Source organism: Podarcis tiliguerta (genome assembly GCF_965153285.1).
Source record: "Podarcis tiliguerta genome assembly, chromosome: 12".
NCBI lineage: Eukaryota > Metazoa > Chordata > Lepidosauria > Squamata > Lacertidae > Podarcis > Podarcis tiliguerta.
In genome coordinates this window covers 50,316,687-50,334,094 of record NC_139545.1, presented here as the reverse complement: position 1 = coordinate 50,334,094, position 17,408 = coordinate 50,316,687, and the positions used below count along the sequence as shown (strand labels likewise).

At 45.5% G+C, this 17,408-nt stretch overlaps 1 protein-coding gene across 2 annotated transcripts in view; it reads left to right on the top strand.

Annotated features, from left to right (window-relative positions):
- SCN5A (sodium voltage-gated channel alpha subunit 5) overlaps nucleotides 1–17,408 on the top strand; it is a 307,891-nt gene that overhangs the window by 122,970 nt on the left and 167,513 nt on the right. The window contains exon 6 of one of the 2 annotated variants that reach the window (XM_083405984.1): nucleotides 4,496–4,587. The exons of the other annotated variant lie outside the window; for it this stretch is intronic. Within the exon in view, the coding sequence (XP_083262110.1) occupies nucleotides 4,496–4,587 (92 nt within the window). The remainder of the gene's footprint in view (nucleotides 1–4,495; nucleotides 4,588–17,408) is intronic. 2 annotated transcript variants of the gene reach the window in all.

Genomic DNA, 17,408 nt, shown 5'->3' with positions numbered 1-17,408 from the left:
CCAGGGATTCGGATGAGGGGAAAAGCAGAACATCAGACCACTGACCCATCTATCACAGGACTGTCTGCACTGACTAGCAGTTGCTCTCCAGGGTTTCAGGCAGGGACCAATTCCTAGCCCTCCCTGGCAATGGATTGAACCCAGGACCTTCTGAATGCAAAGCAGGTGTTCTTCCACTGAGGTATGGCCCTTCCCTGTGTTTGGTATTGCTAGATGTTATCAGGAGGAAGAGGAGGATGAGCTGCAGAGCTCCTGCTCTCGGTGTCAGCCACACACCCTCCATTGCATCCAGTTCTGGCCTTTGGTTCCCACCTCATGGGAAGAGATGGGAATGCAGCGTCAGCACAAAGAAAGATGCTCTGGCTTTCTTTGAGCTCTCCATCAGAGTGTCTCGGTCATTGTGTCATGGTTCTTGCTGGTAGCAGGACCAAGAACTCTGTTGCACCATGTTCCTTGCACAGACAAGGTGAGCTGCTACGAGCAGATGGCAGCACTTGTACCTCTCTGTCACGTTCTTAGGTAACGAAGAGAACCACTGACTCTTCTTTTATCAGTCAATACTCTCTTTGCAAGCAAGTGGCCCTCCAAACACGAAAAAAAGTGTGCTGTGTTGTGTATCACATAGGATTTGGCTAAGGTGGTAGCTGAGTTTCACGTGATATCTGAATTTTACATGGTTAAGATAAAGTCCCCCTGCAAGGTCAAAAGCTTGATAATGCAGGCAAGCAGCATTATCACAGTTCAATTACATATTCCACCAAGGCAAAAAGCACCCAAGGAAGGCATGTTGAGGGGTCTTGAGAGAATCCTGAGGGCCAGATAGAGAGGATTGGAGGGCCACATTTGGCCTCCATGCCTGAGGTTCCCCACCACGGGGCTAAACCATGGCTAATGCCAACAAGAAAGGGGATGGGAGGGATTTGCCCCGGAAAGGGAAAGAGACAGGTAAAGGGAGGGATGTATCTGATTTTGGCCCATTGGGAAAACACACCTGTTTTTGAATCTGAAAGGGATACCCATGTTAGTCTGTTGCAACAAAAGCAAGGAAGGTCAATCAATCTTTATTGCGGTCAAAGATCAGACAGAGCAAGGAAGGTTCTTGTGGCACCTTAGAGACTGATCAGTTTTTGGGTGCCAGAAAAGTTTGCAGACTAGAGCCCAGTACATCAGATGCATAAAGTAGAAAAATATATGAGCATTAGGGGGCAGGGGCAGGATGGGTTGTAAACAGTGTAGTCAAAAGGCCATGAAACATAAGAGATGCTTCCTATGACATTTCTATGCAAAGCTCAGACATTAGGGCAATGCCTTGATTAGGCCAACCAAAATGTCACAAAACAATGTTCAAGCTTTCATGTTCTCCAGATAAGATAAGTACAATGACCATTCTGAACTGCAGGAATTAGTGAAAACAAAAGCATTCTAACTGAGATATTGCATTACTAGTTTTTAATCATTTATTTGCTTACGTAACTTAAATATTTTGGGGAAATAGAGAAGTTATTTTAAAAGGGTCACTGAGCCCCTTCCTGTTCTCTCTTTCCTGCCCCCACCCCATTTAACACTGGTCTGGTTCACACACAACACTAAGCCATGGTTTGCTTAGCCAAAGCGTAGCTTGTCTGACACCCAGCCCAATCAGCTAACCATGGATGTTTCCTGGCAATGAACCACAATCTGAAACTATGGTTTGTGGTTGACTCACAAACTGTGGCTTGGTTTGGCATTGTGTCCAAATCCAACAACTTTGCTTTGCCATGGTTTGCTTGAACACCCACCAAGGATGCTCACTAAGCAATAGAAACACAAGGCAAAACAATCTGTGACTCATTTGATCTTTTGTGAGGCTACTTGTGGTTTATTGAACAATCCGTAGTTAAAAGAAACTGTGGCTTAGTATTATGTGTGAGCATACCCACAGTGTGCTAGAAGCTAACTATCTCCCTATCAATCTTAAACCAAGGTGTTTTGTTTTTTTCTGTTTTGTATTATTTTTTATCCTTTAAATCAGGGGTGGGAAACCTGGACTCTCAACTCCCATCATGCCAGACCATTGGCCATGATTGCTGGGGCTGGTGGGAATTGGAGTCCAGAACATCTGAGTAGACACAGAGGTTTCTCACCCCTGCTTTAAACAGTTGGAAGCTGCCACAGGAGGATTCAAATCCATGAACAATATTTGTGGTTTTAAGGAAATGCATTTTCCAGACAAAGCATTCAGAATGGTCCTTTTTAAATAGAAAGATTAAGTTACCGAGTCTCATGATGTCATTGTCTGTCTGTTCTGACTCCTGCCCCAACGAAGAGGAGGGCTGGTAGGGTCTGTATTCATTCCAGGCAGAGTTCCTATGGAGGTAGCACTGAGCTTTGCTTTCTTTCGTTTTAATATCTCACACACACCCCCACTCCCCACCCCAAATTGCTTCCCTGTTGATGCATTTTAACAACTTAGTGGGAAGGTTCCCGCTCAAGAGCCCAACTTTAAAGATGAAATAACTCAGCTACATTTTAGAGCTCACATTTTGAATTCAAAACGTTTCCAGAATTGCATTTGAAAATAGGAAGTTTTGAGAAAAGAAAATGGAATATTCAAGTGTTTCTGATTATGGTTAGAGGACTTTGTTGCAAGTTGCCACATTCAAGAAAGTTTTGCACCTTGTTTCTGTCTCCCCCCCCCAAAAAAAAACCCCTCAGTCATTTAGTACAATATAATTAATGTTGAGGAAAATATCGAATATAAATTCAACTGTATGGCAAACACATTAAAACTGGAATAATTTGCATGAGAATTTCCCACAATATCCCTCTCAGCTCTCTTGTATAGAGCTGCGAGACTGTAAATTAAGGCTGCTTGGATTTTCCATCTTTTGACTTTGAAGTCTCTGCCTCCACCCAGATGCCCAGTCCTTGATCTATAAAGTTTGGAGGTTGTAGGTTTCCTCATTCCTCATTTTTTAAAAAAAAACAACACTCAGAGTCGCTTGCCGTAGGAATGATACTCTGCTAAAAGCAGAGTTTGCAGTACTTCCCAATTATTAGAACACATAAACACACTCACAATCCTTTTGCACCAGCCTTCAGATGTTTGGGGCTATAGCTCCCAGCCAACATGGTCAGTGGTCAGTGGTCAAGCTGTAGTCAAGAGCATCTAGAGGGCATCTGGTTGGGGAAAACCAACATAACATCATTATCATAATTATCATCCAGTAATATTAACTATTTCCAGTCCCCTTGAATTGACCTTCAGCTTGGAATAGATGCGTTGCTTTCTCCAAGAAAGCTTGCTTCTCTTAATGCCCACCCGCTCCTTAGCATTCAAACCTGGCTGGTTTTATGTGGTCCATGCCCAAAAACTCAATAGTTGCCAACCTTGCCTTCCCCTTCTGGCCTGATTGCAGGCAGCTCAGAGATGGGATTCCATTACGCTGTGCAGCAGAGGTACACACACACACACACACACACACACACCACCCCTGTCTTCCTGCTCCATGGCACTCACCAATGGCATCATTCAGTTGGCCTACAAAATCTAAGCCAGTCGTCAAAACCCATCTGTGTTCAGGAAGATGATTGCCACTCCATGATTCCAAAACCAAGTCATGATGACTCATGTCTTTGCCCCAAGTCAGTGGTTTTCCAATGGTGAGATGGTCTACCTTAGGAGCATTCTCAGGGGTTCCTCAATGAGAATATCAGTAATGGTGGGCAAGGAAGACGCTTCGCCTGCTAATACTGATCTTGCTCGGCAGTGCATTGTTGCAGGATGTTTTCGGTTGAGTTCCCGGATGCCCTCTGTATTCACAACAGGGCACTATAGCATATGGTGCATGGCACAAGGTGCAGCAGCCTTGCTAAGGCTATGTTTATCTGCGACTGATCAGTGCCTGGAAAGGAGACTGTGTTAGGAACCTCTGTACTCTGTCTTGAGCTCCATCCCAGAAGAAAGGTGGGCTGTAAATTAAACCCATGATGCCAGATGATGAAGCCTGAGAGCCCTGGCTAACATGCCACATAAGCTAACTCTGTGCCCCAAAGCAGATCTCATAAACTTCCGCAATGCGCAGAGCTTCTGCAGCAGGGAAGATAAGCTGGGGCAGGGCTTCCTGAAGGCAGGAGATTTGAAACCCACCACCCTAAGCTAAATGAGCCAATGCGATGTTCATGCAATCTCCAGCTGCATGTGCCCTGCTGTGTATTTCCAAATAACTGTGGTTTAATTCAACAGGTTTGTAGGAGAATTTACAAAACTAGGCAAAATTTCCGCACTTCGGAATTTCAGGGTATTGAGAGCTTTAAAAACTATTTCGTACATTCCAGGTAAGAAGCCCTGATCCTTGCATATCTGCTCTCAGCTACAATTGACTTTTTTTCCTGTCCCTCCCCAAACCCTTCTTTCTCTCTCTCTCTCCTCTTTCTCTCTCTCTTCTGCTGTCATTACTTTGCTGGCGTTGTTGTCACGGTCTTCTTCTTGTGTGTGACTTTCCCTTGTTTGCAGATACATAACTGAATTTGTGGACCTGGGCAATGTATCAGCCTTACGAACATTCAGAGTTCTTCGCGCGCTGAAAACAATCTCAGTCATTTCAGGTGAAAAAAACAATTTGAGGTTAAACACTTGGGCTGCGTGCACTCACAGAAGCTTATGCGCCATTCCCCGTAGCAAAACGGCTGTCGCTAGGACACAGCTTGAAATAATGAACGGCACTTGACCTGGGAATGGATGAGTGTGGGGAATGGGTCCTGTCAATAGAATACTTTTTTTTCATATGTTTACCCCACTCCCGGCAATTTTTGGAGGGGCTCTTCAGGGCTCTGAAATTTCCCAGCCCATGACAATCATGAGCCGAGAATGCGCATTGCAAAGTTTCCCGCAGCCCTGTTTTCATACAATTTGGGAACGGGAGTCCAACAAATTCAGATTGGCTAGTTAGACATAAATGACTAAATCTGAGTTGGGTTGCTTCTCTCTCCCCTCCCCCACTCTCTCTTTAAATAATAATCTTGGGGTAAATGGCAACATATGAAAAAAAAATATATATCAACCACGAGAAAAAATTGCAAGGCCGATCAATAATTTTTTTGTCAGTGTGCTGACCTCCAGGCTAAATTAAAACCGAATGCCATTCATTGCTTTGTTTGGGGTGGAATAAAGAATCTGAAGGATCTGTTGTGGGCTGCCTCGCCATTATCATTCGATCTGAGTTAATTCCGACCCAACCAATCAGTCGGTAGCTCAGTGCAGAGTGAATGTGGGCACAATTCCGCCAAAATGCTCTTCTGCACAAGGGCCACTGATATGAATGGCGTGGTGCTGCTGTGCTTTTCTGCGGCTCCTTTTCATTCCATTGTGAAGAATATTCCCGTAGATCGTGACCTTTGGCTCCCTCTCCCATTGCCTTTTTTTTTTTTTTTTTTTAGCAAAAGAAACATGCAGCCCCTGTTGCCTTTGTCAGCATTTAAAGATGCTTAGTTACAGTTGCTTTCATCTCTTAAATGGAGGACGGTGTTTTCTCTGAAAGTAGATCGATGGGGAAAACAAGCAAATGTGCCCTCGGTGTATCTATGGACAGGTCTCATTCAGCCTCAGTGTTTAACATTTCTGACCTGCATGGCAAGGTAGAGAAGGTGGCAAAACAACCCCGTGCATGGTAGTTCCTGTAGATGATTATCCTGAACAGATGTTGGCAATTACAGGTCAAAAATAGTCTAAAGAGACTGCTTTTAAAAAGGGGGGTGGGCGAGGAAAAACAACAACATCCATTTAGGAGATGGGAAGATTTTTTTTCACTCCATTAGATGGCAAACATCTTCACTGTGAACATCTTTCACGGTTGAAACAGGAACACCAAAGCAACAGCACACATTATCTGCACCCTTAGTATATTTTTAAGGTATGGTTTGCTGAAAATTTCTCCTGTATGTGTATTCTCTCCCCCCCCCCCCGCCCCCACCATTTCCTATCAGTTTTTGAGAAAAGAAATTGCATTTGGAAATGATCAAAGGGGAGAGAAATGTCAGTGGATTTTTCACAGGTGGGGTGCAGGTGCCTGCCTGGGAATTAAAGCCCAGGGGAAGACTTAGCAGCTCTCGGTGGACTTTTTTCAGATCAGGAAGTGTGGGCAGCCAGGAGGGCTGCAGAGTGCTGGGTAAATGTTTACTGGGAAGAAAAACACGTGTGCCCACACCCCACCCGTGGCCACCTTGCAACGATAAGTTGAGCTGAAAAACCAGCACCTCAGAATGAGGCAGGAAAGGAGAAGGGAACATGTAGTAACAGGAACTGAAGTGATTTGGAAATGGTTGTATGTGGGGGAATCGGTTACAGTCTCTCCCAGAACAGATTCTTCCCCTTACAACCATTGCTACATTACTTTACAGTGGTACCTCGGGTTAAGTACTTAATTCGTTCCGGAGGTCCGTTCTTAACCTGAAACTGTTTCTTAACCTGAAGCACCACTTTAGCTAATGGGGCCTCCTTCTGTTGCCGCACCGCCGGAGCACCATTTCTGTTCTCATCCTGAAGCAAAGTTCTTAACCCGAGGTAATATTTCTGGGCTAGCGGAGTCTGTAACCTGAAGCGTATGTAACCCAAGGTACCACTGTAGTTCCTGTTCACCTTACAGGACTGGTGTAATATACAACAGCATGGCACCAGCCCTCTGAAGTATGTGGCAAGATTTTATAGATCTAGATCTATAGATCTAAATCTAGGTTGATTGATCGATCTAGTCTCATCTACACTCGTTATGCAAAACTCTTGGCTCATCCCAAGGTTCTTCAGGGCTAGTCTTAACCCAGGCAGCAGAAGAAGGTGTGTGTGGGGGGGGGGGGGAATGGATTGAACTGCTTCAGATTTCAGATAGAGCTTTTTTGTTTTTTTAATGGCAGAAGCTTTCAAAAAAGGGGGTGTCCTCTTGAACTTTGAAGTGCAAATGGAAAATGATCTGCCAGTGGGAAGTGGGGAAGGGGTGCCCTCCTGTAGTCTTGAGGCATACAACACACTCGGCCATCTCATACCCCTCAGATGTTTCACCTCAGTAAAGGTAAGGTAAAGGTACCCCTGCCCGTATGGGCCAGTCTTGACAGACTCTAGGGTTGTGCGCCCATCTCACTCAAAGAGGCCAGGGGCCAGCGCTGTCCGAAGACACTTCCGGGTCACGTGGCCAGCGTGACATCGCTGCTCTGGCGAGCCAGAGCCGCACACGGAAACGCCGTTTACCTTCCCGCTAGTAAGCGGTCCCTATTTATCTATTTGCACCCGGGAGTGCTTTCGAACTGCTAGGTTGGCAGGCGCTGGGACCGAACAACGGGAGCGCACCCTGCCGCGGGGATTCGAACCGCCGACCTTTCGATCGACAAGCCCTAGGCGCTGAGGCTTTAACCCACAGCGCCACCCGCGTCCCTTCACCTCAGTAGGAACCACTAAATTCACGCTGAATTTCACCAGTGGCAGCCAAGGAATATGTCTTCCCACTACCCCCACAATCAGACACACACAAAAATGCTGCTAGTTTTGTTAGTGCAGCTCATCTGCTTTTTCTCAGTTTCCCGGGTTAAAAGGAACGAGGCTGAATGTGTGCGCGTTGAAACATAACACAGGCTCTCCACCACACAACGTATTTGATGGGCTTGGCATGTCCTGTCAACACAACACAGTGTGAATTTTGGGACTGGTGTGCAGATGAGGCGCACCGCCCTGCATAACTAAGTAATTCCGCTGAAATAATAACAGAGAATAATAATTGTGTGAGGTAGAAGTTCCTCTGAGGAAAGGCTTAAACACAGGAAGACCTGCCATAACTTTAACCGGAGTGCTGAGCGCTGTGATTTAGAAAGAGCATATGAGGCAGCAACCAAAATAAACTTCCTGTGTGCGTTCCTGTTGCCTCTGACTTGAATGCTAATCAGAAAGTACTGGCTTCCCCCCTGGGCACAAACTTCAGCTTCCATCTTGTCTCCATCTTGAGCCGAGCTGAGGCGCCAGGACTGGCCTGACTGTGTAAGCAGCCCAAGCGATATGTGAACCAGCGTCGCAGCAGAGGATGCTGGGTATCAGGAGTTGCTTGCAGGACTCAGCCCTCAGTGCCATGAGCCAGAACTACTTTCAGAAAGTAGGACAAGGCAGGTCTTCATGTACCAAGTCCTGTCCCCAAAGGGTGGCCAGATGTGAAGGAGGAAAGGGCTCCCTGTACCTTTACTTGCTGCAAAATATATGGGATTTGCATGACAAGCTACACCTGCTGAAGCTGCCCTCTTCTGCATGACTATTAAAGGGACAGAAGCCTCATCCTCTTTTGCATCGTGCTACCATGCCCTCCATGGGACGCGGGTGGCGCTGTGGGTTAAACCACGGAGACTAGGACTTGCCCATCAGAAGGTCAGCGGTTCGAATCCCCGCAACAGGGTGAGCTCTCTGCTCCTGCCAACCTAGCAGTTCGAAAGCACGTCAAAGTGCAAGTAGATAAATAGGTACCACTCCGGTGGGAAGGTAAACGGCATTTCCGTGCGCTGCTCTGGTTTGCCAGAAGTGGCTTCGTCATGCTGGCCACATGACCCGGAAGCTGTACGCCGGCTCCCTCGGCCAATAAAGCGAGATGAGCGCCACAACCCCAGAGTCGGCCGCGTCTGGACCTAATGGTCAGGCGTCCCTTTACCTTTACCTTTACCATACCCTCCAACAGGTTGAGGCTGAAAACTAGGACGTGTGTCTTCCTGATTGCGCTCTCATGCAAGTCACATGACTCTCATGAGACAGCAGAGGCAAAAAATTGTGTGTTTTGGGTGTCCATGGGATGTCCCAATTTAATCGGGGCAGTTGAGGGGTATACCTACTGCCCTATGTCCCCAAAGAGAGACAGGCCCTGGTGCTTCTTGCAATAAGCTGTTTATTTAGTTCAACTATTTGTTTAGCTCGAGACATTTAGGAGGTAAGCCCCCTTTGTCAGGAGCTACACACAATACAAATCATGATAATGCTGAAAATAATACAAAAGTGCAACATTAGTAATAATACTTAAAAGCACAATACTGTGTGTGTGTGTGTGTGTGTGTGTGTGAAGTGCCTTTAAAAAGTACCTAAAAAAAGACAAGTTACTGTACATGATTTTTTTTAAAGCCTCTGTTCTTTTAAATCACTTCTAATGTGCATGGTTTTGCACTTTTAAGCATTAATAAAAATGGTATACTTCTATGCTAATTTTAATATTATTATTATTGAAGCTAAATAAACAGCTTAGTGCTAACTGTGGGAGGCAGTGGAAGACAGGAGTGCCTGGTGTGCTCTGATTCATGGGGTCACGAAGAGTCGGACACGACGAAACGACTAAACAACAACAAACAGCTTAGTACAAGAAGCACCAGAGTTGGTCTCCCTTCTGTTCCACTGATCTTGGTGCTTTCCCCATCTCCTTGCTTAACCTATATCCTAAGTACAAAGTTTCCAGCTGTCTCATCCAAACCCTTAGGAGCTTCCTTGGAAAAGGCTTGAGCTGGTTTATTCTAAGCAGGCCCCTCCAAATTACCATTATTTAATTTATTCTTTAAAAATGTGTAAATGCTGCCCTTCATCAAAGTTCAGTTAACATTTTCAGTGAAAACGGGTGGGATGTGCAGACCCCTATGAAAACGGGTGGGATGTGCCTATGCTTGCCTTTAGTCTTCTTGGAGACCCTTTTTTCCTTTTCCCTGAATTATCCAGGTACTTTTCATTAGTGTGAACTCCCAAGAGTCACCACGAAACTTTGTTGTAGCTGCAATTAGCAGGGTGTTCCAGTTGTGGCACTAAGCCCAGCTGATCTCTGCCTCTTATAATATGTCTTGGCCACCACACCAGGTGCTGGAGTCAATAGGACAAGTCTTTTTTCCATAAAAATAGATAGATATTGATAGATACAGATACAGATTTACGAAGACTTCATAAGGGCTACAGACCCCCCCACCTTTGCCCCAGTCTAATAGGGATGAACATGGGTAGAAACTTCATCCAATGTGAAATTCATTGAGAATGTTGGAGTGTTGTGGGCCAGGAGACAGCTTCACCTTCTGAACAGCAGCCTGAAGTGGGAGAATGCGGAATGACCTTCTCTTCCTGTCCCTGAAGGCTGATCAGCTGCAAGTCAAGTCATTCCGCCTTTTCCCCCTTCAGGCTGCTGTTCAGCAGGTGAAGCTGACTCCTGGCCCGTGACAGGGTCCTTCTACAGGTGAAACATCTGAGGAACCAGAAGGGGAACCAACAGAGTTTTGGTAGGACTCGTGACATTTCTCATGGGGTCCCACAGCATTCCTAGGTTGCCGAAGTGAATATGAACTTCTTTCTCAGGTGGAACATGTGAGAACTGTCAAAGGGGGGCTCCATTTTTAGACAGTAATAATAATAATACCTAATGTAATGTTACAAGGGGACGTACATGCATCCCTATGAGCCCCTCAACAGAGCAGGGATTGGGAATCTGTGGCCATGTAGCTGTTGAGTACCAATTCCAGGAGGCATGGTCAATGACCAAGAGTTGATTGGTGTTTCACAGGCTCCTCATCCCTACACTGCAGTAATTGGGCAGGGCAGGAAAGATAAAATATTGACAAGATTGAATGAACTTCTGGCCCATGAGTTCCTCCCGTAACTAGCAATGCCGCACATTCACTGGAATCTATTATTTATTTCTGTTGCGCACCCACTTGCCCGACTCAGGAAAACACTCTTTAATTAACAAAGAAAGGAAGAAAAGGGAAAGCCTTCTGCAGGGAGATGAGACTAGACAAGGTGCTAACAAGCACAGTGCTAATCACAGTTTCCTCTGCCTCTCCAAGAAACAGGAAGGGGGAAAAAAAGTTTGATGTGTATCTTAGCTGATTGCCAACATCTGGTACGGATGCCACAAAGAGCAATAACACAAATAACGTGTTTGGTTTTTGTAGGAGAGCTTGGGTGGTGTTGAGGAATGCTCCCTGATTTCCAAGGCTCGGTTTTGCTTGCTGTTTTTAATGCTGCTTTCCCCCCCTTTAGTTGATCCTCATTTGCAGTTGGATGCCAGACTTAGAGGCAGAACCCACCCGGAAGTCACCCTGGGCACACTAACCATTGAAACAAATGGAAGCGGTGCAAGACCGCACAAGTCCTGTTTATTTCAGTGGTGCTTGTGCAGGAGAACTTCCCGGGAGGGTTGTACCACGCAAGAATAATTTCTGATGGTGTCCTAAATGTGCGTGACTCTGATAATATTAACAGCTTTGATGTCGAGCGCTGCTAATTATTTGTTGCACCAAGAGATTGAGACGTGCCAGTAAAACTGATCACTGTGGTATCACCTTGCTGAGTGTGTATGAGTTAGAGCTGTGCTGAAACTTTTGGTTTGGGTGGGGAGCTGACTCTGAAGGTACTGGAGAAAGTTACTGTCAATTTTGGTTGGTTTACCTTAAAACAAGATGGCCTAAGGGTCTTTTTTGTTGTTGTTCTCTTTTTACAAGTTAAAAGAAGGACTCATAGTTGCTCCAACCGCAAGCCTTTTTAGCAGCTGTCCTGGCTGAGATTTCAAGCTCAAATGGTCCATGGGGATGATAGTACTTTGTGTCATTTCTATGTACCTTTAAACAATTGAAAAGGCAGCCAATAGGATGCCAAGTCTAATAATAATTTAAAAAGCCACCTTGGCAATCTTGTCTTAAGGAACATCAACCCCACCACCTGCAACAAAAATATGTGAATTTTTTCCAGCCACCCGAAAACTGCCAAAAATCCCCCTTCCCATTCACAGGAAACCAACGGCTCTGTGAAATTGTTAGAGGGGGGATTTTTGGTCATGGCTTTAGTCTGAGCATTAATTGCAAGGTTTCTGGTTTACTGACTGTTGTTTGCTAGTTTAATTGTATTACAGCTTATAGTGGAGCAGTCTATGTCTGCATGCAAGTGTATAGACTGCCTGACTTACAACCTGCCAAGCTGAACTCGGCTCAGCATCTACCTGTGGCATCCTGCCAGGGACTCTGTAAAAGTCCTGGCCCTCTCTCTCCCTGAGGGTCAACCTGAACACAATTCTAATTGTGTTGATGCAATTAATGTGCGCATCTTTTGTTTTGGGACTTAGCAGCCTCAGGGTTGGGAGTAGAGAAGGGAGGTTGAACTCTTTGTCACCGTCCCAACAAAAACGTGTTCTCTGGAGCTGCTGTTTGAATTTCAAGTAACCTATGTTACCAAAAAAGGGGTGGGGGAAAGATGGCATGCTAGTTACATCCACACAATTCATGGCATATCTAGTTTGGCTGCAAAAAGCATTGCCAAGCAGCAAGCAAGCTACAACCCATGATCAGCGAGCTTTACGGATTTGCACTTCTGGACTACAGCTTCACATGCAAGCACTCTGGCTAATTCAGATGCTATCCTTCCAGGATATCACTGCTCCCACTTAGAATGTATGGTGGTGCCTTAGACCAGATCAACAGAGCTCAGTTGAGCCACTGACTGACAGCATCTCTCCAAGGTCTCATCCGAAGGTCTTTCCCACCAGCTGCCACCAGATCCTTCTAACTGCATTAGACCGGAGACCTTCTGCATCGAAAGCATGATATCCGTCATTGAATTATGGCCCTTGCCTACACATAAGCCCACCACACGGGCCTTCCTCAACAGCCTGAAGGAACTGTCTACGGACATAATAACATAAGAAGAGCCTGTGGGCTGGATGAGGCCACGGGCCAAAGTAGTCTAGCATCCTGTTCTCACAGGGCCCAGCCAGATGCCAGTGGGAATCTTGCAAGCAGAACGTGAGCATGACAGCAGGATTCTCCCCACTGGTGATGCCAAGCAGCTGGTTTTCACAGGCATGCTGCCCCCAACAGTGGAGGCTGGGAATCATTTTCCCTACTCCTTTGCAAATGGAGCCGGTGCAGTGGCCTCTAGAAGATGCTGGAATACCCATCATCCCTGAATATTGGCCACGTTGGCTGGGGCTGATAGGAGCTGTAGCCCAGCAACATCCCGTTTCTCCTTCAGAAAAACAAAGAAAAGATTGCAATAAACGTTGCTGGCCCTTGTAGCTTACACATTCTCCCAAGATGGCTGGGCACGTTGAAAGGTTTCACATCCAGTGCGATTTCAGACCCATCTGCACTTTTGAGCAGACAACCACGCCACAGAATGCTTTTGATATCCTCTCCAGGTCCAAACGTTGTTTATCATGTGGCATGTAGAGCCGCTCTTTGAGAGACGCGAGCCCAGAGCCCCGGTGGCACGTGGAAGCAGTTGCCCCATTCTGTGGATTATTAGAGGTGTCCCAAATATTTGCCTGTGAATGTTTTCAAGAGCCCAAAATATTCCCTGGAAACACCTTTCCGTTTTTAACTTTTCCCATGTCCCCTCCTTTTCCCCACGGTTCACAGCAGTTGTTTCCTCTTTGCTGCTGTTATGGTACCATTTCTTCCCACTGATTGCCCTCCTTACTTGAGCGATCCCAACCAATTGGGGAACTCATTTGGCAAATTGGATTTGTGTGGTGTTGTCGCAAAGCCAATTCCAGGTAAAGGTCAGGCAGTGTTCCTGTCTTCGTTCTGTTTGGGGGCGGCGTGGAGTGAGGGAGCCTCACTGTGAATTTAAGAACACAATAAAAGCTTGCTGGATTCGGCCAGAGGACCATCTAGTCCAGCATCCTGTTGCCACAGAGGCCAACCAGACGCCTCTAGGAAACACGCAATCAGGATTCGAACTCCAGACCCACTCTCCCCTCCTTCGGTTTCCAGCAACTAGTATTCAGAGACAATGCTGGCTGTAGAGGCACCAGCATGGCTAGTAGCCATCAATAGCCCTCCCTTCCTCCATGCATTTGTCTATTCCTCTTTTAAAGCCATCTAGGTTTGTGGCCATCACTGCCTCACGTGGTAGCAAGTTCCATTCAATTCTTTAATTTTATCACCCCTGCTTCCTCTCCGTCCCAGAAATCACTGCACTTTTTAATGGTGGTGGGCACATGTTCATGAAGATTGCTTCTTTGGGGCTCAGCCCAACCTGTAATATATCTATAATTTATTTTAAAGCATTTATAAACGGAGATACAGTGGTACCTCGGGATGCGAACGGGATCCGTTCTGGAGCCCCGTTTGCATCCTGAACAGAACATAAGACGCGACAGCACATCTGTGCATGCGCGGGTCGTGTTTTGCTGCTTCCGCGCATGCGTGTGACTTCATTTTGACCGTCTGCGCATGTGTGAGCGTTGAAACCCGGAAGTAACACACTCTGTTACTTCTGGGTCTCCACAGAGCGCAACCCAAAAATACTTATCCTGAAGCGTATTTATCCCGAGGTATGACTGTATATATATACAGCTGCAATATTGTTTGAACAGAAATGCAACACAAAATAAGAAAAACAGTAATATAAAGGCATATAAAAACAGGAATTCGAAAATATGTAGAGATGAGGAAGAATGTCAGTTTTGGTTTCTCCAGGCAAGAAATGCATATACTGAGGTAAAGTGTGCATAAAGAAGCATTTGTTAGTAATAATAATAATAATAATAATAATATACAAAATGCATTATATTAAGAAAAATTGCTCTGCAAAAATGTGTATATTAGGGTAGTGTCACACTAAAATGTCTATGAGTGATCAACATAGATAGATAGATAGATGATAGATAAATAGACAGATAAAACAGATAGATAGATAAATAGCTAAATAGCAAACTGATGTGGAAAAGTGGAGAACCAACCCTACATTTGAAAAAAAAGAAATTGATAGATTTACACATTCATGACCACTAATTACCACCTGCTGGACAAAAGCGCTTTCTGCTGTGGCTAGCAATTTACCTATACAGTGGTACCTCTCAAGACGAATGCCTCGCAAGACGAAAAACTCGCAAGACGAAAGAGTTTTTTGTTTTTTGAGTTGCTTCGCAAGACGAATTTCCCTATGGGCTTGCTTCGCAAGACGAAAATGTCTTGTGCATTCGTCAATGCATTCCTATGCGAAACCGTCAATGTATTTCCTATGGGAAACCGTGCTTCTCAAGACGAAAAATTCACAAGACGAATTAATTTCGTCTTGCGAGGCACCACTGTATTTTCTCTTTTCTCCCCGGCTCTGAAAAAATCACTAAAAGGGGCCTCCCAATTTGCCTCTTACAAATGGGGCAATGAAATGGAGAGGGTGGAGTAACAGTTCAACTTGGCCTTGTTTAAGAAGCAAAATAATCAGTGGGGTAAGCATAGCATAGCGCTTCTCAAAGGAACCAATTTCCAAAGGGCACCTCAGAAATGCCACAGACGCTCAGGAAAAAGTCGCCCCATTGGCCGTAAAAGGTCTTTCCCCTCGGGTCTAATGAGCGACTTTGCTTCCACGCAGTTCAATTTTATGCTTGGGTGGAAGGAGTTAAACCGATGCCTTTGCAGCTCAGTAAACAGCCCATCCCGTTAAGCCGTAATGCTGTTGCTTCCCATTGGCATCATATCAACGATGGATTATTTTCCGCTGCAGATTGAATCGCCGCTGAAGTTCGAATACATCTTAGCAATCACCTTTCAGAACATGGCAGCTAGCTCTGGGGAGCGCAGAGACCTTTAAGCAAAGTTTTCTCTTCTCTCTGCCCCCAAGAGATCACCTAAAGACCATTTAGGAAAAGGCTAGGGTGGCCAGCTGTAATTTTTACTTCCTCTGCTCTCGTGCCTGTAACAGCATCCTGACAGGCAGCTATCAGGCTTTCATGCAATGCTTTTATTTCTGTGGTCGGAAAGCCTTCACGCATCTCCTTTCTGCATGGCAGGATGCAGTTATAAATAAATAAATAAATAAATAAATAATAAATAATTTTTTATTTATACCCCGCCCTTCCCGGTTCAGGAAACCGGGCTCAGGGCGGCTAACAACAAATTTAAAACACTTAATTGATGCTACAAAAAAACCAGCACAAAATACGGTATAAAACGTAAATAACAATAAAATCGAGAATCAAAAATCAATTTAGGGGGGAAAGCCGTCCAATAAACATTAGATGATCACTAGGGCTAGCTGGCTAAATTAGTCCCACTTGGGCCAGGAAGGAGACCAGGGGAGAACCAGCTGTGGGATCCCAGAGGAAGGGGAACAAAAGATCAGGCCAGGTTCAGATTGAAAGCCAGGCAGAATACTCTGTCTTACGGGCCCTACGGAAGGACGTTAAATCCTGCAGGGCCCTGGTCTCCTGGGACAGAGCATTCCACCAGGTCGGAGCCATCACTGAGAAGGCCCTGGCCCTGGTGGAGGATAATCTAACTTCCTTAGGGCCCGGGACCTCTAAACTATGATTATTCATGGACCTTAAGGTCCTCTGTGGGGCAGACCAGGAGAGGTGGTCCCGTAAGTACAAGGGCCCTAAGCCATAAAAGGCATAGGAGGAGGACGACCAGGAAAGAAGATGGCGATTCCTGGGCATGGCTTTGCCAAAGGCAGCAAGAGAGATTTAAGGACACAATTCACCCTTCACCCAGTGGGACATTAATTACGTACAATATTTGTATCCCCTTTCAGGCTCTCGGACTGGCTTAACATAAATCAGATCTAAGCCCCGGACCCTGTCCTGAGGCTCACAGTATAAGAAATCATGACATGGGAGGGAAAAAAGGGAATGGGAGGGAAGATGGGAAAAGCAAGCTCTTCAGGTTGCAGCCGATGCCAGTGGCGGTTCTGGACGTCTTGCCCTTTGTAAAGAGCAGACCCTCCCCTGAAAAACTTCGCCACTCCCTTCGCCCCCCCCCCCCCCCGATCAGAGCCAGGAAGTTCAGAGCTGGTCACAACATCCAGGCCAGGAAGGCAGGACAGCTCCTGTCACACAGCTCTTCTCTCAGACAGCTGACAATGGTAGTCAGAATCAGGGGCCTGATTGGGTTGGCCTCCTCCCTCACTGTTGTCAATGGTGGTTTTGGCTCAAAATGGCTTTAATCTTCCTGGATTTATTTATTTAAACAGCATTTCTAAACAGCTTGATGTGCTGTTGTTTCTTAAATCTCTTAAGAGTACAACATACTTTTAATATAAAAACAATACTAGTTAAAAACAAAAAATGCAGCCTTGAAACGATATTAAAACATACAAGCAAATAGAACATGCGCAGGGGGACTCGCCTATGATATATATATATATATATATATAGGCAGAAACAGAGTTAATTTGAAGAGAAAGTTACATTCCCCACCGTTTTAGGGGTGGGTTGAAGTGACTCAACACAAAATTATCTGGAAGCCTTGTAAGTAATTTTAACACGTAACAGACACCCATTAAAATGGCATCCATATTCCTCCCTCAAGTCAAATCTTTGTGGGCAAAAATAGTTGGTCCTGACAATAAATGATGTCACTTTTCATGCAGTCTGCAAAGATCTTACTTTTCAAGAAGTGTCCTGCAAAGCGGCAGAGGATTCTTCACACCAGGATCCTCCGTAACG